We start from the raw sequence: 24,340 nt of genomic DNA, 5'->3' as shown, positions 1-24,340 counted from the left end.
TCGGGGTATCTTCCACCCCTTTGTCAAGGTTTAAGTGCAATGACAAAGGGGTGAATGATACCCCGAAACGTTGGTTTGCTTTAATACACGCTGTTTAAAACCCTTGGAGTGCTGCTGTCTGTTCCTTCCTACGAGACTATATATATATATATATATATATATATATATATATATATATATATATATATATATATATATATATATATATATAGAGGACAGGGGTTTGGCACTCCTTGTAACAGCAAAAACAGCAGCGCCGGTGCCTACACAGAGGATTGGTAGGAGATTTGTGGTGAGGCACTCGTGGCAATTGTAATCCAGAACAAAGCTAGCCAACAGGAGATAGCAGCAACGTTTCAATTTATTACTTCAAATTTTCGTCAGGTTACACAGAAGCAAAGATAAAAACATACCTTTATAGCACACTACACCAGAGGAGTGAGGCTGAGATGCCGGGGGTTTGGGACGACGCCCACAGGACGCCCACAGGACGCCCACATTAGGTCGACACCATTGAGTTGACATGGGCAAGGTCGACAGTCAAAAGGTCGACATGGGGTTTTCCACTGCTTTTTGAGCTGATGTGTGCCCACAGGCAGTATTTCATGCCCAACCATCCACAAGGGTGTTGTGGGAGAATAAAATGGTGCATCGAGCATAGCGATGCACCGTGCCCGAATCATGGCGAGCTTAGTGAGCCATGCGAGGGGACGTGGTGCTACGTTTCAGTGTCCATGTCCACTGTGCCGACATTTGGGTAAAAAAACTGTGAAAAACCCCATGTCAACCTTTTCACTGTCGACCTTGCCCAAGTCGACCAACTTCTTGTAGACCTAATGATCCATACCCCACTATGTTTACCATCTACTCTTCCACAGCCTAAAGCTGGGTACATATTAGATTGGATAGGACCAACGTATTGGGCACATTTAGTGTGTACCCACCATGTAACTGATGATGCCCTGGTTGACAGCATCACTCTGTTGCTGCCTGTATCAGCGCATATATGAACATATAGGCCAGTATTCAATGCCTCAGATTCGCCGTTTTTTTTCAGTGAATCTGGCAATTCGCTGGGTTTACGGCGAATTTTCTGTTAGAAAAAACAATTCTCCCTATTCAATGGAGGCAATTCGCCACAAATGAACAGCGAATGTCTGCCGATTCGCCGTAAATTATTCTCCACAATTCGCCTGTGATTTTCAATGGGGTTTTTAGTGGAATTCGCCACTAAATGCTCAAATGGAGAACTGCTTTCTCCATTGATTTTCGCCATGATTCTCCGTTTAGCATTCGTCATCTTTTTTAGGTGAACTGTAATGTGATCTTTTAAATTAAAGCGTTTTTAATTTTTTTTTTGGTGTTAAAAAATCAGAATATTTTTTCTATGAAGGGGCATGCTATTTTTATTCATATACTTGCAGCACATGAATATATTTTTAATATATATATATATTTTTTGAAACAATATTTTTTTTTTTTTTTTTACACATTCGCCAGCAGGGGGCCGGGAGCCGGAGCCGCTCATTAATATTCATATATTCACTGCACACTGATCCCGATGATCGGGACCAGTGAGTGCAGCGGCTCCGACCCCAGCAGCACCCTGCAGCCCTGGGGGTGAGGTGAGGGGACGGGACGGGAGGGGGGAGAGATATGCGGGGGACAAGGACCAGCAGCAGCAGCAGCCCGAATCTTTTGCAGATAGCAGCCACTGCTGCTTTCAGTGAGCAAAGGCGGGGGAGCTGTGCGTACTGTAGTGCTCTCCCGCCCTCCGCCATGCCACATTCGCCCGCCCCCTCCGCCATGGCACTTTCCCCCCCTGCTGCTGAGATTCTCCAGCGGGGGGCTCACTGATGTCGCAGGGAGCCCCCAAACAGCCTCAGAACAGGGACGCAGCAGCAGGCCTTTAGCTCCGGCAGCCACAGCACGGTGATGTCAGCGCTGGGGCTGCCGGAGACGGAGGACTGCTGCTGCGGGCTGTGCGGGGGGGGGGGGGGACGACGACACACGGGGATTCGCCACTAGACATATTCGCTTACATTCGACGTCAGGGGCAGCGAGCCCCTGACGCATTGAATAGTGTGGGCTGGGGGAGGCTCACGAATTAAAGAGCAGCGATATTTCCTGGCGAGCGCACAGCGAATCCAAAACAGGATTCGCTACCTTGCGCTCGCCAGAGCATTGAATACCCCTAATAGTGTATACCCGGCTGTACAGTCTCATTTGGCTTTAGATCGGTTGCCAAAGAGTAAGCCTTCCTAATATACATGATGTGGACATTGTTACTACTGTAGGCTCATGGACTACACAAGTCACTGTGAATTGTCACAGCAAAATATAAGCAGGGGGTCAAGAGGAATCTTTGTTAGAATGTATTAGACTGTTAAGCATGGGGTGTACAGTTCATAACTGGAATCAGACCAGAAGCGGAAAGCCTCCCGTTTCACTAGGGCAAGAAATGCCAGAGGTTTATTACTCCCCATCTATAGACTATAGCACCAGGATGTAGCTGGGGATAGCAGACAGCGGTTGGGAGCTCCGCCTCCATTGTAAATTGTGTAACCAGTGACGAATTGCAGGTGTATATAGCAGAAATCAGATGTTACTTCCTGCAAAAAGATTGGCCCATTAGCCCTTCAATCATCAGCTCTCAAAATAGGAATCATAATAGCTAAACTAGTAACTAGTTGTATCTGCTGATAGGAATAATGCCTTATTGTGCATCATGCTCTATTGCAACATGCAACTTCATCCATGGAAATATCATTCTGAGAGTACGGCTGCAGGATAGCTCTAGACCAGCGGTTCACAAACTGTTTTAAATCACAGAACCCTGGAGTATCAGCATTTTTTTTTTACCCCTAATATTAAATGAAGTAAATTCTGTTAATATGTCATCCTTAGGTTTCATTATGTGGGTAGGGACAGGATTCACTTCCGTTCATCCACACAGTTCATGATTGGCAGCTACCAGCATTACTTTTGACTATTACAATGAACATTAATAATTTGCATTGGTCCTGGACCACCAACCTGAGGCACCCCTGCAAGGGTCCGGGGGCACACAGTTTGGGAATCACTGCTCTAGCCACTTAATCTGGGAGCTACATCCCCAAGATGCTATTTGAATCTCCCCCAATTATGTGAAGAAATAGCTAGTGTTGTAGTCGGGCCAGTGTAAGGCTTCTCGGCACCCTAGACAAAGCTTCAACCTACTGTCCCTCCAACCCCACACTGCCATCACTGCCCACTTTCCAGCCCCTCAAGTGAAAGTGTAGAAGAGGCATCTTACAAGTTCCACAGCTGCAACCGGCATACATTACAGAAAGTATCTCTTCCTCACAGACATCCTTCATTTTGTGATAGGCAGGCTTGGCAGAACCTCCCTAAGATCCTAGGCAGCTGCCTAATAGTAGAGCCAGCCCTGATTGTAATCCAAAACTAGTCACTGGGAACCTGTGTGGTCTTTTAGTGATCGAAACCTGTTATCAGAAAGGAGATGCTTTATTCGTTTTCGGTCTCACTTTGCTTGTATCAGTCATTTGTGGTTGCCACAACCTATACCCATTATGACTATTTTCTCTACCATAACCAGATGCAATCTCAAAATATGATTTGGCTTTTAGTAATCACTGGTTTTGTCTTCCTATTTTGGTTTCACCATTGTATAAATAAATGAATGATACAGTCAAAAGACATCAGTGATTCAACTTAATGGTCTAGATATAATTAAAAAAAAAAGTGTTTGGCCATTATACATTCTTTTAAAATTGTTTGCTCTTTTTATTTCTCCATATTTAAAACACGGTGAAGGTAATGTGTGGCTATTAAAAAACTGGCATATAGCATGCTCCTGGCGAAAAGGGCGCAGCGAGAGTCAGACTGCAGAAAGAGCATTGGCCCTTCCATGCTTTCTCCATTTCAAGTGCTAGTAGACAGAATGCAGCTTACAAATGAAGTTATGTATTTTTTGTGTTACAAAAGATTACTGGGGTTGGCAGTTGGGAGGCTTCCTGTCACTCGCTGCTCTTCAGTGGTGAATAGATGTTGTACGTCTTTGCACAGCGTCCATTCACAAGAGATAGGAGGGACTTGGGGCATGCCAGCAGCTCCAGGAACGCTGGGTGTGCTCCTACAGTGACAAAAAACAGGAGGTGTGGCTCATAATCGTGCCATTCCCGTGATCCAGTCAAGTCAACACCTCAGTAGTTAAATGTGCGGAGGGTAAGATACCCACCCAAAATGCATTCTTTCCTTTGCTATATTTTTATTGTACATTATACTGTCCTACTCATGATGATAATAATCAACATTTTTTTTATTTTTTTGTTCCATTAATTAGATCTGGGTTTCAAAACTTCACTATTACTATCCAGGTTTTAAGTAAATTCATGCTGGAGTCGAAATAGTTAAATCAAATTGACTGAGACACTAATTCATTTAGCTCAAGCATGGATAGCCTAAAGATCCATACACACGGGGGGATATATCGCTGAGCGATATATCGCTCAGTGTCCCGTTTGCATCACCAGATGCAAAAGAAACTTCCGGGGGAGCCCGGCAGTGGAAATCAGCTGGTCGCAGGAGCATGTTCCTGTGACCAGCAATCACTATGGGGGAGAAAGCGGGAGCGCGCACTCGGCGATATATCGCCGGTGCACACTCCCATCGCGGGCAATATATTCGCTCAGCGACCATATTGCCTGCAATATTACACAACCCCCCCCGTGTGTACACAACCTTAAACCTGGACTGTAATGGCGGAGTTTGGTAACCTGAATTAGAATGTAGATAGAAGTGTTGGGAGACTCCACAGTGGCTCATAGGTACAGCAGATTCACCCGATTTCTAGCCAACCAGGACTCTCTGGGAGCGCTTCCTTTTTATGTGCAGCTGTTTAGCTGCAGTGTAAGTAATTGCACAAGGGCTGTCTCTGTATGTGCAGCTACTCAGCTGCAGTGCAATTTATTGCTTGGGTCAGTCTCTGGTCTGGGCACAGTTAGGACATTAGTTAATTTCCATTTATGTAGTGCCAGAAGTCACATGACCTGCTCCAGCTTTCTCAGAGTTATTCTGCAATTTTCTACGTGCCATTCTTGCCTTGCAACTTGTCCCTGGTTTTTGGAATTTCTGTCCGCACACTGTCCTCAATCTAGAAATATAAAGGGGAATGGGGGAATTTTGAGATCAATACCGCACTGGTTATACCCCTTTCACACCGGCTACCCGGCTATTACCTAGCACTTTTGAGTTCCGGGTAATTTTGCTGGGTGCAGCCTGACCCCAATTCACACCACCTGCAAATTACCGTGTTAAAGTTTTTCAACCCGGGAATTTGCAGAAAAACACAGGTTTTTCTGTGGTGTGAAAGGGTCAACACATGTCTTAAATCCAGGCTCATGGACCCCGGTCAAGAGCAGGGTAGGAGTGCCGGGATTTTAGACCCATGTTGACCCTTCACACCAAAGAAAAACCTGGATTTTTCAGCAAATTCCCGGGTTGAAAAGCTTTAACCCGGTAATTTCCTGGTTTATTTGCTGTCTGTAGTGCACCCCTGAGTTCAGCAATTATATTACTGAAGCCAAGGGAGGAGAAAAGGAAAAAAACTCTTTTTGGGTAATCCTTAAATCACAGAGAGCTATCCTTTTCTGCAAATACTGTTTTAAATCATAATTTTTAATAGATATGCATTATGATAGAGTATGATGGTTTCCTTGTCACCAACAAAAACACTGAAAAACATTTAAAGTGATATTGAAGCTATATATACTTATAATTAAGGCCCTCATTTCTCCTGGTTTCATAAACCAAGGTACTGTATTGGTAATGGTATGTGGGATTTAAATCATAATTCACTTATTCCTTAAAATCATCATGCATCCAAAAAGGATTGATGTTATGCAATTCGTAGCTTGAATTATAACACAAAATATAATAAAAACTCTGTGTTGCGTTAGTACAAAGCCGAGCAGGAAACCTGTGTCTTGATGGTGTGCAACCTCCATGAGTGACACCCCAAATTCACTTCAGCCAGGAAGGCGAAGCCCGTGATCGTTCTGGAGCTACATGGTTAACTAGATGTGCCCTTACAATAAGAACTACAGAGTTAAACAGCTGGGTACACATTGCCACAACTTGATGGCAGACCCGCTCTCTTGACAACAGAGCAGCTGATCCAGGCAAGCATACACAAGTACTGATCGGGTGCTCAATGTGTGGGTCAGGACATCCACTTTGGTCACAGCAACAAGTGTACCGGAGGTTGGCGGATCTCATGTGCACACACTTATATACATGTAAACTGTGCGCATTAGTAGAAGGGTAGGTTAAACTCTTAAGCAAGTTGGCTTGTATACGTATACCATTATTAGAGGTAATATGTACAATAGTTACATTCCATAGTGTTATCAGAGTTGGAGAGACCTTTCTCCCTTACCTTGGGTAGTATTGGTTTTGTTCAGGGTATGCTGCACTAGATGCTGCAGCTCTGGGTCTATTTATGGCGCCAATACTTCAAGTGCATTATGGACCTGTAGCTGAGACCAGAACTTGGCTCTATTCTCGATTAACACATTACCCTTGTGGTTTTGTATAGTTAGTAGTGTTAATTCTAGCACCCTACATCTTCCAAAACGTGCAGTTCCTCTTCCCTGTTGCTCTCTGCTGTGTGCTTCTAGCACAGGTCTGGTCTGCATATCCGTGCTGAAATACAGACTTCGATATGCTAAAAGTGGCCGGTGGCTGTGCGGGATGCCAGACAAACCAGAGTTTTTTTAAAGAGGCAAATAATTTACAAAGCATGGTTTTGCCTTGTAAATGTTGCCCGGTATCACGCACAGCCACCAAACTCATAGGCTTTTACATTTGGCAAGCTTTGTTCAGCTGTATATGTACAGTATATGCACTATGTCTATTCATAGACCTTTCAGTTATAGGCCCCTGCCGACTGCTTTACTATGTATTGGCCATTTGCTTGAACGATTGATATATCGCCTAGTTTGTACCCAGCATAAGGCAAAAGTAAAAAGTCTGGGTAAGTGTTTAGGAAAATGGAACTTCCAGGTGCTGTGAGTGGAAATGGCAGTATTAGAAACACAGATAAATGAAAAAGAATGAACCGCTAAAATTGTAGAAGAGCCAGGGCTGTGATTCTTCCAGGGAGATTCCAGATATGGAGTGGAAATGAGAAAAGCAGGTTTTTTTTTTTTTGAGCTATCCAAGAGCATATAGGATATTGACAGACCTTAACCATACTTAACAGGCTAAGGTATAGACAAAAATGTGAATTCAAATAAAGTCGATATATATTTTTTTAAGTTAGCAGTAAAGCTGCCCATACACGTTACAATTATTGTATACAATATCTCATCTCCTCTCATTGCATAGGTTTTGCAATGCAATGAGATAAGATCTAGTACAAAAAGTATGTGCAGCACATTTTTTTGAGCTGTGCGGTGAGATGTGTGACAGGAGCGCGCATCTCATCACACCCAACAATTGAAACGTGTATGGGCACTGCACCTTACATTTATGGAATGATGACTGCATGGATAATATATATACAGAAAATAAGGATGAGAGGGCAGCTCCTGCTCTGTGTATTAGGAGAGTAGATTAGGAGTTTAGAGTAAGAGTAGGAGACTAGGGCAGCGGTTCCAGAACTTTTTTCTCACTATACCCCTTGATTAGGCTTTTCATTTATAAGTACCCCTCCCATCAATTTGAATTATCCACAGCACTTACGAGTGGAGTGGAAGTGAGCTGTAAGCATGTCATTATTATGTAAGACATAGCAGAGTAGTAGCGTGTGGTCAGGAATCGGGTCCCTCGGGCTGTGCACTGTGCTTCCCCATAATGGCGTTGCTTCCTCCACTCGTGTCTGTGCGTGGCAGATGATTGCTGATGTGCTAAGGGCAGCGTGTGTAGCTCCCAGTGGATTGCTGATTGGGCATAAGAATGAGGAGATGCAGATAACCCAATGCGTGCCCCCAATGGTAAGAGTGCCCCAGGTTGGGAACCACTGGACTAGGTGCATTATTTTGAACAGTAGTGCAGAACAAGAAACAAGACTAATAGTATGGGAGAACGCTGGAATTGGCACAGTGCCTTTTTCACTCCATAAGATGCCGCTCATCTGCTGGTATAACTAGCAGATGATCAGCTTTCCCGGCGATGTTGCAGGAGCGCGCAGCAGTGCTCATTGCCGGGCCATACACACTGGGTTGCTTTGAGCTGAAAGCCGCTCAAACCTGCTGTTTTGAGCGACTTTCAGCTCAAAGTCGCCCTGTGTGTATGGGCCTTTAGTGAAACCATCTAAACTGATCATGGTTAGAAAAATAAAGAGGAAGTAGGAGGGCTATATAATTGTCACTTGTGTGAGTGTATGCAGAGATCTTTCACCAATACACTACAATGTACAAATACCAGATCACCTGACTCCTGCTGGGGAGAACACCCAGGCTTTCTGCAGTATGTCACGTTTAAAGAATACACAATTATATCTGCCAATTATTTTATGTTACAAATTGAAGAAATTCCTAGTGTAGCCAAAGTTTGGACACGCATTTAAACATGATACTAAGCTGTCTGGCATACACTGTCAAAAAGTCACTTTTGGTGTTCTAATTCCGAGTGCCTCTTACGTATTGGTATTGAGACCAGTGAACTGTTTGCTACCGATAAAACTAGCGGGACGTATAGGAGGAGCTGCAGATACTTAGGGGAGGGATCAGGAGTACCCTTTCCTATGTTACCCATAGGGTCCCCACCCAAGACTCGTTACCTCTCTGCATGTAGATAGAGTTCTAGTACCAGTGCACTGTAACAGGTCAGCCGGTGATCTGGACTACCCCAGGGGGTACAATGGGTTGCTGTGTCAGTGTGTGAATCTGCTGCAGGGACCATTGTATGCAGCTGTGGCAACCTCCCTCTCTTTCTGTCATCACATCAAGGAGTCAGACTGTGGCAGACCACCTCCAACTTGCACACATGGCTAGTGCCACCCTGGTCAAGGGGTAGATACGCCCCTACAAACCCTTTCTTATCATTTTTTCATTATTAAATGAATGATAAATAGGCCCATTAATATTTAGGTCCCAAATTCTTCTATTTAGAAGGAGTGTTGATAATAAAACTTTAAGGGGGGTATTCAATCTCGGGTCAAGACTATCGGTACGTTCCGACAGCCGTGACCCTGGCCCATTTTTGTTTTGCTGGACAGTAAATCGCCAGGAGGGTCGACAGCAAATCCCGCCTGCCGATGGGCGAAATGGGGGCGTGTCCGCGTATACTGCCGTGGATTGTCGAGATCCGGCCGTGATCACAAAAATTCATGGCTGTTCTCTGCAAAACAGGCCCGACCGCTTTTAAAGATGGGCCCGCTCTGTTGATCTCCCTCCCTCGGGAAAGACAGCATTGAATAGGCGCCCGCCACTATTTACCCTGTTGGAAATAGTGGTGGGGATTGAATATTTCCCTTAATGCCCTTAACACTGTACAGAGGAGCATTTTAGAGTTAGCACTATAATAAGGTCACCATCCTGTCTTAGTTCATTTTCATTCACCATTTTAACAATTCATGGTCAGAATTATGCTTTAGAATTTAGAGAAGGTTGTGGGCAATACTTCTCATTTTTAGTCTGCAAAAAAAATAAAGTGTTCCTGCTCCTGAACTTATTACTCCTTTTTACTGTTCCAGTTCCCTATGCTGAATTACTTCTTGGTATCTAAATCACCATTCTCATCATATCATTCACCAGTTACCTTTAGTTTGGGAGTGGAGAACTAGATTGTTGGGGGTCATGCTGGATGGTCTTTATATGACCAAGTAAAAAAAACGTATTCAATTAAAGTCAAAGCTCAAATATTTCTACATCTCCATTCCCCTTCCTCCCAGCTTATTATATCTATTTTTTTTTGTGTAGACAAATTTTAATTTATTATGTTCTTTTATATTTTACAGGCTGGAAAACCGTGTCACCATTGCACAGAGGAGCAATAGCATGTAGGTGCATTGTGTATAATAATAATCTGAACATATTTATCTCTGTATATTGTATTTTAAGGCTGCATATAACCTACAACTGGAACTGTTGAAACAAAAAGATCATCTGGTATTGCTATTTTACATTTTAAGGCTGATTATGGACTTTGTTAAGGCGTATTAATCCAACAGATGGGTTGGTTATCGAGTTTGCATTTAAAATGCTTAATATACTGTATCGTACTCTTGTCAGGGTCATCTGTGCTAATTAAATGGTAACCTGAAGCAGATAATCTGTACAGCATTGAAGAGGTGAAGGTTTCTTTAGCGTGCTATTGAGAACAGTAGTCCTGTAATCTAGAGAGCAGTTCACTCTAAAGTAACTTCCTCTTAGCATGCAAGACATTGAATTTGCAATGGAAAGCCCCTCATTCACTGTTTCCTTTTTCTGCTTTCGTAGCATACCACAACTGCTTCAGTCACTGCAATGAATGGGGACACTATTCAACCTGAAAGTTCCTCCGTCCCTCAGGGCTGGAATGAGTTCTGCGAGCTTCACGCCATCTCCACGGCTAGGGAGTTGGCAAGGCAGTATTGGTTGTTCGCTAACCAGAACCCACACTATGATATCTTGGCCGCGGAAAACTTCTCTTTGCAGTTCACGGATCTTTTCCAACAGTATTTCAGGAACGAAGTGAGAGAAAGCTGGGGCACTGACCAATACAGATTTTTTCCCTTCAGTAGAGTAAAAGACTACAGAGAGACAGGTAGCAGGACTTCAGAGGAACCCAATAGTACGGTTGCAGCAAAAGTGGAGGTGGATTTGACAGCTATCCATGAACAGACAGAACAGACAGCTAATGACACAGCTGTCCAGCATGTACAAAAAGCCTGGAGCTCAGAGGAGCTCCAGAGCAATCACACTCCCCCACCTCCAAGACCATTCATTCGATTCTCCTTCAATCATATTAGGAGGAGTATTAGAAATATATTCAGACGGAAATCTCCAGAGACAACTCCTTCTGAATCCCGGGAAATCGAAACTGATAGAATAGACTCGCCCACCTGGCATAAAAGGATTTTGCCATGGACTTTAACAAGGGAGCCAGTGATTGAAGTCCGGAAAGAGGGGTATTTGAATTACAGCATGGTGGATGAGACAAGTATGGACAGTGGAACTGTGTGGCAGAGATGCCGACTTATATTACGGAAAGCAAGCCAATTAGACAATGAGGAATATGTGATGGAATTGTTTGATCCTCCTAAGGTAAGATCATTTGGTATTTGTTTAGAAATAGTTATATATATGTTATAGATTTGTTGGTGGGGGGGTCATTCGCAATCATGGCAGTAGCTTTTTCTGATAGCCTGCTGCTGTCTCTGTTCCATTTGACCTGTCCTTTTGCTGGAGTTCCAGCTGCAGTCCTTTTAAGGTTTTTGCACAAAAACTTATTGTTCATGGATGTTATCGCCTAATGTGTACCCAGCTTCAGTTAGATGCTTTTTATATTCTGATCATGTTCTGGCATTCACATACTTTGAGGTTTACATTGTGTGTTGGGCCTACCACTATTGGTCAACATGCATGGCCAAGAGGTTGTCACTTTTTGGTGATTTCTTGACTTACATAATTAACCATCCATGTGTTCTATGTATATGAACAGTAAAGTACCTGAAGCTTGGTGAAGGGACACAGTACGCTTCTTGGGGGTCCATGTGCTACAAAGTAAAAATTGACACCCCTAAAGAACTGCCGACACATGTGAAAAGTATGTTCAGCATTATTTACAAATTCATACATCTAGAAATTAAGATATTATACATAATTTAAAATGTTATTCTGTGTTTGTTCGGTAATATGGACAGATTTTTATATCTGTGATGAGAATAATTAAAATGGTCTTTTGCTGTCAGGCGACAGGTGACGATTTGGCTTAAATGAATGTTCTTGTCAGTAGGTGTGGATGGTCTTCCCTTCCTGTGTGTGCTGCTTGGGAGCTCATGCTGGAGACATGTGCAGTGATTTCCATACTTGTACAGATTAAGGGCGGGATGTTGTAACATCCGCGCCCATTATCGCCGGCTACCGCATTATTAATAACGGCATATGCTGTAACATATGCCGTTATTAACGCAAGGGACAGCTCTGGGAGGGATCCGTGACGGGTCCCTCAAACAGCGCTGCGGTAAGAAGCCCATAGGCTTCTGCAGGGAATCGCCAGCTTTTGCTGACGATTCCCTCCGCAGCGCTGGCACTGCGGAGGGGGCATATAGCATATAGAAATGCGGTAAAAACCCCGAAAACGGGGTTTTTACCGCATTTCTGCAATACAGAATCTCCCCCTAAGTAGCAAGAATCTGTGCCAACGTGGGCTGCAAACAACGGATTGGCTTGTTCAGGGACATGCACATAATCTCCAACTCACAGTGGGCGAATCCGTATGTGTGTGGTCATTTGCTGACCACTCTGTGATCTTACATTTCCATCAATAGATCTGGCCAATCACATCTGCATATATAAAGCCGGCATTATGCACTGCTGGACAAGCATTACGGAGAAGAAATTAGAGAAAAGAATCTGGAGAATAGCTATGTGGTGATCTCAAACCATTTGATATATGAAGCAAACCTGGAACTAAACGTTAAAAAGCGTGAAAGTGAATAGGCCGACTCACTGGCACGTATTCAATGCGGGCGGCGAGGGGGTTAAATGGTGGGGATCGCAGAAAACAAGTGATACAGATGGAGCCGGCCTCGCTCTTACAGGGGATGGCGGAAGATTCACCATATGCCATCCCCCGCCATCTGATCTGCGAAAGGGGACGCGCGCGCACGTCCCCTTCCGACGGCGCTTCCCCCGGGTCCCCGCCGACTTGCCGGCGGTCACCCGGGGTCCCCACCGCCTCCCCGCTCGCCCGCCTAACCATGTTAACCCTGTCCGTCTCCCTGAAGCGGAGACGGACAGGGTTCCCACCGGCCGGAAACTGGGACGCGCGTGCGTGTGAGACGCACGCGCGTCTCAGTCAGATGGAGCGGATCGCCAGCGGAGACAATCTGGCGATTCGCCAGCAAGAGGGAGGCCGGCTCCATCTGTACTCGCTGTTTAACCCCCACGTCGGCTGCTCACCGTATTCAACATTCTGGGGGAATCCTTGCTGTCACAGGACGGCAAGGATTCTCCAAAACAGCAAGGCCTAATGCAGGGAGTCTGCTGCATTAAGCTGTGAGTCTCGCTGTTTCTGCAGCCCCATACGCAGATTCCCCCTCACTCCTAAATCATAGTGAGAGGGAATCGGCGTGCATGTGTGTGTGTGTGTGGGGGGGGGGGGGTCAGTTGAATACTGACAGGGTGAGCTGTGACAGTGAGCAGGCAGCACTGCTCGCTGTCACAGCTTGCCCTCGGCATTGAATACACCACTCTGTCTCTTATACTATTAGAAAAGGCAGTTTTGGAATAAAGAATAAAACTATAGCTGGGTACACAATGGCATATATTCAATGCCGTGGGCGAGCGGTGACTGCGAGCAGGACTTTTTGCTCGCCGTCACCGCTCACCCTGTCAGTATTCAACTGACACCCCTCATTCGCAAATTCCCCCTCGCTCCGTTTTTTGAGCGAGGGGGAATTTGCGAATGTGCCTCCAAAAGCTGCGAGAGCCGAGGCTAATTACAGCGAGTTTGCTGCACTAGCCGCGGCTCTCGCAGTTTAGGGGAATCCTCGCAGTTCTGTGGCGCGGGGGTTAAACTGCTCGCACCGGCATTGAATACTGCACACTGTGTTGTTGGGGTCAGTTGAATACTAACCCACGAGCTGCAGTAACTTTGTGTGATAGCTGTCATTTAGTGTATTTATTATCCACAGTGACCATAGCCCAGAGATATATCAGCAACATGTTTTGTACACCTCTGGATGTTACCAAGCTGGTTTGCTACAATTGTATGGGTATTGTGCACATAATAACATCCCTTTTACACCAGAGCCTTGACCGGGGTTATTGCCGCTCCGTTGGGACCTGGTGTAAATAGAGTAAAAAAACAAAAAAACCCGGGTCCTGTCACCCGGGAATCCGGCCCTGCAAATGACACGGAGCTTACCCGGAGTCAGGGGTTGTTAAACGGGTAACCCGGATCATCCGACACGGGTACCTGTTTCCACCAATGGGGGAAGCTCATACTTCTGGATTGCAGCATCCTGCGTCCAGTCCGGAGGTTGGGCAGGGGCCGCATACAACGTCTGCTGCTGTCTGCTGTACTATGCAGACAGCAGCGAAGCCGGGGAGGAGATGAATGGATGCCTGTGTGCATTTATCATTTAGCTTCTACATAGGCTGTGACTAGTGGTGGTTGTATTTTTCTATTGTGGTATCCTATTGGAAAAGAAAAAAAAAGTTTTTGTGGGATCTTTCATGCCTACTTAGCAGTTCACAAGAACTTGTGTGACAAAGATTTGTATGTAGGCAGACTGTCTTTTAATGATGATCATGCAGATCTGCAGTGTTCTTGTCTAATGCATATATAATAACATATATCCTCAACTTTTGGTTTCAACACAGCAGTTTATATGGAAATTCTGTGCCTGAGAAACGTTTATGATGGTTTGCCCTAGTTTTGCATGGACCCTGTAATTTTGCATGATATGCTTAGTAAGGTAATGTATTTATTTTGGCAAATGGAAGACTATTTTAATTTTTCATTTAAAGAACATGTTTTCTCATCTCATTAATTTCATATTATAATCATTGTAAGTCCTGGTTAAACTCAGATTTTAATTGCAGTTGTAGTGTGAAATGAAATGATAAAGACATATCTGTGATGGGCACCTAAAAACTGCCAACCCCCAGCCTATTTGATCACATGGAGAGAGAATATATAAAGGGTGGAAAGTTTTTTTTAAAAAACCTTTCACCGCCAATATATTGGCACAGAGATTACTTCCCCTTTTGCACTGAGGCAAAAAACTGGGATTTTGCCTTGCGGACCTGTGTCAGCATCGGTGTAAAAGGGGTAGGCAGGAGGTGGGGCAGTGTAAACGCGTATGCTGGGTCATCCGATTTTGAGCTGAAAGCAGCTTAGTTTTGTCATTTGAGCTGCTTTCAGCTCAAAAGTGGCCCAGTCTGTATGGGCAGACGATGAGAGGTGAGCGCTAATGTGCGCTCCTGCCTCATCGCTGGTGGTTTCCATTTGGCTGCTGGTTTTACCAGCCGACTAAACGTTTTTCCATAGTGTACTGTAATGGGAAGCCGCTCACAGTGGCAAAAATTGCTGGGCAGGGGGAAAATCGCTCAAGGTGTATGTACTGAGTGATTTTCAGCCCAGTGCATACACGCTGGGCAAAAATGCCTAGTGTTTATACACCTTTAAGTCCATATGACCTATGTGTCTCCATCCATTATTGACCAACATGGAGAATATTGGTAAATAGATTCTGTAAATATTGATATATAGCTGATAATGACTGTCAACCAACAATTGGAACTATTGGTAGTGCCCACTATCCCAGGTATGCAATTCCATTCTTGTGCCACTTGGTATCTACTGTCTATCCATGTGCCTTATGGCAGTGAACGAATGGATGAGAGCACCAAAGCGGAACAGATCTCAGGATAGAAGCATATGCTTTTGTGAAAATTGGTGTAAAGCAAACAACAAATATACAAAAAAAAAATTCAATTGTTTCTTTGCACCTGACGGATCTGTTCAATTGTTGTGATGACAGGGCATGAGTGCTATGGATGCCCATTCTATCTACTTGCACCCTCCTGAATGGGTGAGCAGAAATGTGCTGGAAGACCGGCTTTTGGGCTCCACATGCATAAAAGTAATGGGTGCAATAGTTCAGTGTCATCCCATTACTGCATTTTAAATGAGAGATTGGGCATGGGAGGTCAAGTGAAAGCAATTTAATATATCCTTTGCAGCCCTTGGTTAGATGCTTGCACTCCAGAACTGTGTATTTTACTATAGGTCCTGAAATTCTTTTGGCCATGTACAAACACGCAATGGGAACATTTAAAAGTTAAAACACTAGAAGCTAAAAAAAGATCTGATTGGTGTCCTTGTTCTTTTGTTTTATTTTCCTATGTAGAACAGTGAGGTTTGGTGGCGCAGAATCCACCAGTGCCTGTCTTCCTTAAAATACAATATCACAGGTTACAGAGGAAGTCACTACATCCTCTCCCACGTTCTGCAAAAATTTGCACAAATCTAAATATTATTTGGCCTAAAAATTCCATAACCAGTTGCACTTCATCATAATCAAGTTTTACTTCCCTTGGTTAATACATCCTATTATCTGTACATGAAACAATTGTTTCAAAAGTTTTTATGTTAAAGTTAAGTTTATATACAGTTGCCTTGAGAAACAGCATCAAGTGCCATGATGTATTATAGTACATACCAATTTGTTATATCTTAAATAATGTTTGACCTCTCCCCTTTATTGCAAATCACAGTATGTATAGTGCATCTGGAAAGTATTCACAGCTCTTCACATTTTTAACATTCCTTCAAAATTTTACACACAATAGCCCATAATGACAATATGAGAAAAGATTTTGGGAGATTTTTGCAAATGTATAAAAAATAAAAAAAAACTTAGAGATCACATGTAAATAAGTATTCAAAGCCTTTGTCCAATACTTTATTGATGCATCTTTTGGCAACAATTATAGCCTCAAGTATTTTTGAATATGATGCCACAAGCTTGTCACACCTATCTTTGGGCAGTTTTGTCCATTCCTCTTTGCAGCACCTCTTAAAGCCACTCCTTTTATATCTTGGGTGTGTGCTTAGGGTCCTTGTGCCGCTGAAAGATGAACCGTCGCTGCAGTAAGAGGTCAAGAGCTCTCTGGGGCAGGTTGTCATCCAGGATGTCTCTGCATTCATCTTTCCCTCTATCCTGACTAGTCTCCCATTTCCTGCCGCTAAAAAACATCCCCACAGCTTTATGCTGCCACCACCATGCTTCACTGTAGCGATGGTATTGGCCTGGTGATGAGCGGTGCCTGGTTTCCGCCAAACATGATGCCTGGCATTCACATTAATATTTGTCTCATCAGACCAGAGAATTTTGTTTCTCGTGGTCTGAGAGTCCTTCAGGAAAACTCCGGGCGGGCTGCCATGTGCTTTTTACAAAGTAGTGGCTTCCATCTGGCCATTCCTACCATACAAGTCAGATCTGATTGGTGGATTGCTGCAGAAATGGTTTTCTTTCTGGAAGGTTCTCCTCTGTCCACGGAGGAATGCTGTAGCTCTGACAGAGTGACCATCGGGTTCTTGGTCACCTCCCAGATTAAGGCCCTTCTCCCCTGATTTGCAAATATCTCCCCAAATTTTTTTCATGTTGTCATTATGGGGTATTTTGTGTAGAATTTTGAGGGCAACCATTTATTACATTTTGAAATAAGGCTGTAACATAAGGCTCACATTCCTGCAGCCATGATTGGACATAATGGGGGCTGTGCAGGAATGGTATTTATATAGATGAGAGAAGCAATGGTGCCGTCATCTTGTTTGAGGAACATAATTGAATCCCTTTGTTCCTTCTTACCTATAGGAATGGAGAAAAACATAAAAGGCGTTATCTTCCTTCTTTCCTCTGCTGGCCGGTTCCATCGTCTCTACTTACCTGGCAGTTCCTAGCACTAAAATATAAAGTTATAAAAAAACAAAATGAAGTTATGTACCTCTAAACAAATTTCAAAACCTGTTGCCAATTATCTTAACATTTAATATAGATTAAAGTACAAGAGGAGTGGGAGAATATAAACGCTACAAGTCTCCAGCTGAAGGAATCGGATGGTTATAGCTCTGTTAGGCAGAGATATCGTTAGATTTCAAATCAGTTTAATATTTCTTTAAGGAAGCTACTTAAATCATCAGAAATTAACATATAGCTAAAATCCTTAGAATTGCTTTGTAGGTAATTTTAGCAGATATCTGTGGGCAGGATGTGGCAATATTAGGGTCACAATATGCTTATATGTGATCTGTCAATTACCATTCGAGAAACTAGTTACCTACAAGAGAATGACTTCTCCCTAGATCCTGTGTTATTTGCTTATTGCACTATGTAGTAACCGCTCTCTAATGAAGAATGTTCATCTCCTGTAGGAGATCTAATGGATATCTGGTATTGCCCTTGGACTTGCTTTTAATGCTTTTGCCTTGTGCACAGTACTGTTTTTAACCTCCCAATACCCGTTCACTGAAGGTGTAGGGTGTACACATGAAAGTTTACCGGGGTGGGGTTTAGTTGGGTCAGGGTTATGCATATTTGTATCCCAATTTTAGATGTGTTTTCAATTGTGCAGATGCTGGAGCTTTATTAAGTGGTGGTAAATATCTGCAACATTTCTAGATTCCTTTACCGAAACATGGCACCAAGCAGTAAATCTATTCAAAGGAACAAAAGCAGAGAAAGTATATTTTTCTAAGAATTAAGATGTTGGTACAGGAAACCAACTGTGTTAATGTAAGAGCCGTACACAAATGAAACCGGTCTGCGCAGCTATCTGCAAATGGGACTCCCCCAATTTGCAGTCATTAGCTTCTCTACTCATCAGCAATTGACCTTTTTGCAGTCACCTGCGAAAGGTAGAGGGTAGAATTAGGGTATTTACCAAGTAAAGGGCCCTGATTCATGTTTGTTAGTAGAAAAAAAAGGAACTTTGTGTCTCGAACAAACTGGTTTGCAATGCAAGTGGTGCAAATCTATACTTTTTCTGTGCAGGACAAATACTGGCTGCTTTTGCATGTAGCCCAAATATGGTGGAAAGCTTTATTTTTGCACTACACTTGAGATTACAGTTTGGACACACCCCACCCAAATATAAATCTCTCTGCACGTTACATCTGCCCCATCCATTTCCGTGGGGTCTGTAGCTGCCGGAACACATCAAATAGCCTTGCAATTATATTAGCTATTGTACTGCTTCAAATACTTGTAACAATTTGGAATTAATATTACAAAACGCGTTGATGGTGGCTTCCGGCTTCAGCGTTTGACACGCACTGTCCACATCGAGGAGATTACCACAGTGACATAAGGCCGTTCCTGGGCTCCCTGCTCTTCTGATGGTTACGATGGTCACCATTCAGGCTGGCAAGCTGTTTTACCTTAACCCCATCTATATGAGCTTTTATTTATTCAAGTAAAACTTTTAAAATTTGTCTCATTGTGCGCTTCTCCTTTTCCTTTCTGTCTGCATCGGGATTTGGAGCTCGTGGTTGGGCACAAGTGGAGAGTGCTGCACAGCGTGGTTGAAATTATGGCTCTCATTTAAACTACTACATGCACTGGTGATTGTGCACATTTTGGACTTCCTTTCTCTCTCTCTCTCTCTCTCTCTCTCTCTCTTTCTTGATATATATATATATTATAATCGTATTCACACACACACACACACAGTACATATAATATATTTTATTATTTTTTAATCTCATGAGCTCTGTGATATTACGTCTGTCTGGGCATGCAATGCAGTATAGTAGATTGAGAGGACACATCTTAACAAAGTTGTGCAAATGAAGTCAAGACCTATATGGGAGAAGCACTTTTTACAGAAGAATAAATAATTCTGGCAGCAGTGTAAACATTTGGGTGCAGGGTGGGTGGCTCATGGGTCCATCATATTTACACCACTGAGAGGTAAATTTACTAAGATAATAGTTCTATTTCACATGGTATGTTGCTATGGGTAGCCAATCAAAATCTACTTCTTATTTATTTTGCACATTCTAGAAGATAATAGATAGTATCTGATTGGTTGCCCATGTGAAATATAACTCTGATCTTAGTAAATTTACCACCGAGTGATCGCCTTCATATACAGACACTCAGAACCATATATAAAGCATTATAGATGGAAAGTGTATAAAACTTACTAACTACAATGTTACATAAAAGTATTTTTAGTGCATTCATGGTAGAGGGGCCATTTCAGTTAGCATCAATGTTCTTATGATGGCAAAGATCCTACTGTTTCTATGGGATCTCACGACCACAATCATTGCCATACCATAGTTATCATTGCCACCAGTGGAATCTTCTAGCATTGTGAAGGGGGGAGGTGGCTGCAGCTGCCCATGCTGCCTAGTTTGGAGGAAGAGCCTTTTGCCACTGGTCGGGTCCTGGCTTCTGCACAATGGAGCTGGCATGCTTTACTGCACATGCGCAAATCTGTGGCTTCTATGGACTGCATTGGTAGCAGTCCATAGAAACCGGCTAGAGCTTATGATTGGGCACGGCGTGGAGCGCACACTGCTAATTATAGCTGTTAGTCCCAGAAGGAGGAAACCCCTCTGAATTGACTTGCCCCTCTCCCTCTTTGTTTCAGCCCCCACCTCATCTTTTATGGTTTTGGTTATCATTTTGAAATGACAATTGGTTATATGTATAAATCAAGGGCCCCATTTATCGACAATAACATACATCTCTCCCACCCTTTAGCACTCCCGATTAGAGTTAGCAACAAAAGGGGGAGTTAGGGTTATGCTGCTGGGGGTGTAGTTTAGTGGAAGGCTGTGTGGTGGGGATGGGTTGGGCAGCGGTAGAGTATTGTATAGATAGGACCTCTGGAGGGTGGGTTAGGATTAAGAGTAGGGTTAAGGTTGAATTGGTTACCACAGTCTCTAGAGATTCTGACCGTTTACTTCTTTCTAAAGAAGTACAAGGGTGGCCAAGCTCAGCCCTCAAAAAGGAGTGTGTTCATTACAAACTGATACTGTTGTGTCCACTCTTAGATGAAGATTCAGTTGCCCTCTTAGAATTTTGTGCTGCCATATTGAATAAAAGGTCTAGACCAGTGGTTCCCAAACTTTTTGAATCACGGCACCCTACAGTATCAGAATATTTTTAACGGCACCCCTACGCCAAAAGTTTGTTTCTGTGAATTTCAGAAAAAAAATATTAAATTAAATAAGTTGGGATTCAATTTTATCCTTAGGTCCAGTTATGTTCTGAGAAACACGATTCACTTCTGTTTACCCACATGTTTTATAATTGGAAGCCACAAGCACTGATTTTGCATATTTCATTAACCATAAATAATTGGAACTGGTTCTGGACCACCCACCTGAGGCACCCCTGCAAGTGTTCCGAGGCACCCCAGGGAGCCTAGGCGCACAGTTTGGGAACCACTGGGATAGACACTTGTGTTGGTTTTCAATCATTTTCTAAACTATTTATGTTTTCATATCTGTGAATGAGCAATTCTAAATGTAGACAGTATATCCAGCCAAGAGACAGGTCATGAATTGTATTTTTTCTTAAGATAATATAACAAAACATGTAAAAAAAATTCTTGAAACACGGTTCCCTTTTCATCAATGCCCATTTCCTACCGGCCTTTATGACCTTTGCAGTTGTTCTAGTCCAATATAAACTTGGGCACAATCACAACTGTTTATCTTTGTTAGAAAAGGTCAAGTCTACTTCCTTCCTTAGAAACAGTCTGTGTATGTTCCAAAGTAAGTGAAGCCATTACATTTTAGAACACTGTGAAGTTTACTGCTCTAGTCTATAATTTAGTATGCGATAACATACATCTCTCCCACCCAACCTGCCCTTTTCCCTACCTACTATGTAACCAAATTCTTCCCTGTATCATATATAATTTCACTGTACAACTCCAACTGTTATGAAGTTTTATTTAATGTTCTATGAAGCCCTGCATTTTATTTACATGTTTTTAGCTTTTCATTGTAATATATAAAACCATACTTCCCAAATGCCGATACAGTCATATGATGCTAACCATTTCACCTTTACATTGTTACCACTAAAATTTAGCTTTATATATTTTTATATAATTTGCCTTTTATATCTTTAATACCATTTAAGAAAATTAAACCTTGCTCACATTTACAAAGTTTTTTTTTTTTAATTACTTTATTAAAATTGTGCAAGATTCACAGATATTTGCCTATAAAAACAAAGGTACAGAATTATAATAATAATTAATAATTATTTTTTTTATTTATATAGCCCTCTTTCTCCAATAGTACTCAAGGTGCTTAACAGATAGAATTAATGTAATACAGTACAGGAACAATGAAGTACAGAAAAGCTTTTCATACACTTGAGAACTTGAGATCCTAGGGTGATTTGAGAACCTTGGCCATTTGGACCTAGTTAGCACAAGTGATATTGTTATTGTAAGTATAATTGCAAGTATTTCCTACTGTGCTGAGTGATTTGCAAGTGGCTGTTAGGAAAGGTTTCGATTAGGAAATTAATAATCTATGCAATAGAACAACATGTTTAACCCATACTATAATTTATACAACTATTTTAAGGTACACTTTATAATGTGTGGTTTGGTTTTATGAATAATGCAAGACAAGCATTGTGCAAGCTGATACTGAACATGTTTTCCGGTTTATAAATCCGTTCCACTAATTACCTTATCTTGGCACTGTGGTGTGGGGTCTTTCCCCTCTGACCACCACTTCTCACTTTATCAGGGCTTAATAGCTGTAACCTTTGTTTATTAACTTTAGAGTTAATGGGGTGGAGGGGACATCCTTGGACTGTACACCCTAATTGCAAACGTAACGAGAGGTGCTATCCTGCTGAGATCGACACATAAAGAATAAATATTGCAGATTCACACTCTCTGGTACCAAGCACTGGTAATCAATAAGATTATAATGAACTCTGCAATCTAACATAGGGCAAAATCAAGGTGCTTGACCTACTATATGGGCTCACCAACTAGGTGACTTCATCTGTCACTAACACCAGCTTTAGGTCCAGGGCCCCACCAACTCAGGAAAGGACAGCCACCCCAAGGCTAGTAAGAGGCTAAGGTGTTAGTGTTAATCAAAAGAAGCAAAAACTATCTGTAAGTAAAAAAAAAAAGTGCCCTTTTTTGATCATATAGGAGAATCTGGGGGCTGAAGGTTTGGACCATTAGAACCTGATTCTTGTTGCCCATACGCGTTATACAGATGGAGCCCCTGCCATCCTTGGCCAGGGCTCGCCAGACCCTCCCGGCTTGCGAGTGCCGGCGACAGGGGCTTCACTGAACTGGGAAGCGCATGCGTCTCACGCGCACACGCATCCCAGTCTCTCGACGTGTCCCTGCTCGTCTCCACTTCAGGGAGATGGGCAGGGTTAAGGGGGAGGCGTCGGGGACCGGAGACCAGCTCCATTGTCCAGGGGGCGCTCGAGAGTCTCGTGCGAGCACGCCCCCTGGCGGGGCTGGCGTTACAAACGCCAGCCCTGCAAGGATGAGGCCAGCCCCATCTGTAGACTGTTGTTTCTATGGATTTGGATTGGCACAACACTATAAAATAAAAATTTTATTTTGTTTTTAATAGTCAGGCGAGATCAGATGCGTCAAGGGCCGCCAAGTCACTCCGCGGGGGTGGAGGTGATGCGGTGGCAGCCACCGAGTTGCTCTGGGGGGGGGGGGGGAGAGTTGCGGCTCACCTCCATCCGAGTCGCTCTGGGGGGGGGGGGTGGAGAGTTGCGGCTCACCTCCATCCAGGGCACCTGCTCCAAACTGCCACCCTCCGGTGGCCGGCACCCTAGGCAAATGCCTAGAGCTGGCTAGTGGTGGCGCCGGCCCTGCCTTTTAGCCCACTAGAATTTAGCAACTACCTATACCACAGGCCCAGACACAGCTAATCTCATGATAAAGTGGACCTTGCAAATGACAGGCTAGGTAATCATGTCTGCAATCTTTCTGTCTGTAAACTGTGATGTGGTAGAAAGTACTCTTCCTTTTGACTAATGATTTGAATCATCATTCTTCGATGGTGGTAGAATATCGACTACTTACTTTTTTTCTGTAGTCATTACATGCTTTTGTGTTTTAAGAATAGAAAAAAGTGTTTTATTCACATTTAGGTATGTGCTTATTTATTTTTAAGCCACACTGTTTCCATTCTAAGTATGACACGGAAATAAACACTTTGCACTGACCACAGGTCCAATTTGCTAATTTCAGTAGCACATTTCTTATTTTGGAAACACTACTTCAAGCCATACGTTTACTGTGGTGTAAAAGGCGCTGAACTGAAACCCTTTCTTCTGCCTGTTGGTATAACTCTCCAGACACTATACTGCTGAGCCACCTATAAACAGCAAATGTTTTTTCTTTTTTTCTTTTTTCTTCTTCTTTTAACAATATTGTATCAAGACTGTATGGTCAATTTCCAGTGTCCGTGTATAGCCAGTAAGTCTAGAAGATACACATGCAAGTAGCTTGCCAGCTTTTGTGGAACCAGAAATGGATGCCTGGACATACAATTATTATCATGTTTTATGTTTTCATTTGTTCTGGTCTCTATAAAAAATTCAGCCCCACAGTCCTCGGTTGAAAAAAAACGTGGCTTCAAGATGGAGAAC

At 43.1% G+C, this 24,340-nt stretch overlaps 1 protein-coding gene across 1 annotated transcript in view; it reads left to right on the top strand.

Annotated features, from left to right (window-relative positions):
• The window catches only part of SH2B3 (SH2B adaptor protein 3), a 151,444-nt gene that overhangs the window by 42,026 nt on the left and 85,078 nt on the right, over positions 1-24,340 (top strand). The window contains exons 2-3 of the mRNA XM_083151417.1: positions 9,965-10,006; positions 10,446-11,252. Coding sequence (XP_083007543.1) covers positions 10,473-11,252 — 780 coding nt within the window. The 5' untranslated portion in view covers positions 9,965-10,006; positions 10,446-10,472. The remainder of the gene's footprint in view (positions 1-9,964; positions 10,007-10,445; positions 11,253-24,340) is intronic.

The sequence above is a fragment of the Crinia signifera genome, chromosome 1 (assembly GCF_055691185.1).
Source record: "Crinia signifera chromosome 1, ASM5569118v1, whole genome shotgun sequence".
Classification (NCBI taxonomy): domain Eukaryota; kingdom Metazoa; phylum Chordata; class Amphibia; order Anura; family Myobatrachidae; genus Crinia; species Crinia signifera.
This window is presented reverse-complemented; position numbering and strand designations above follow the sequence as displayed.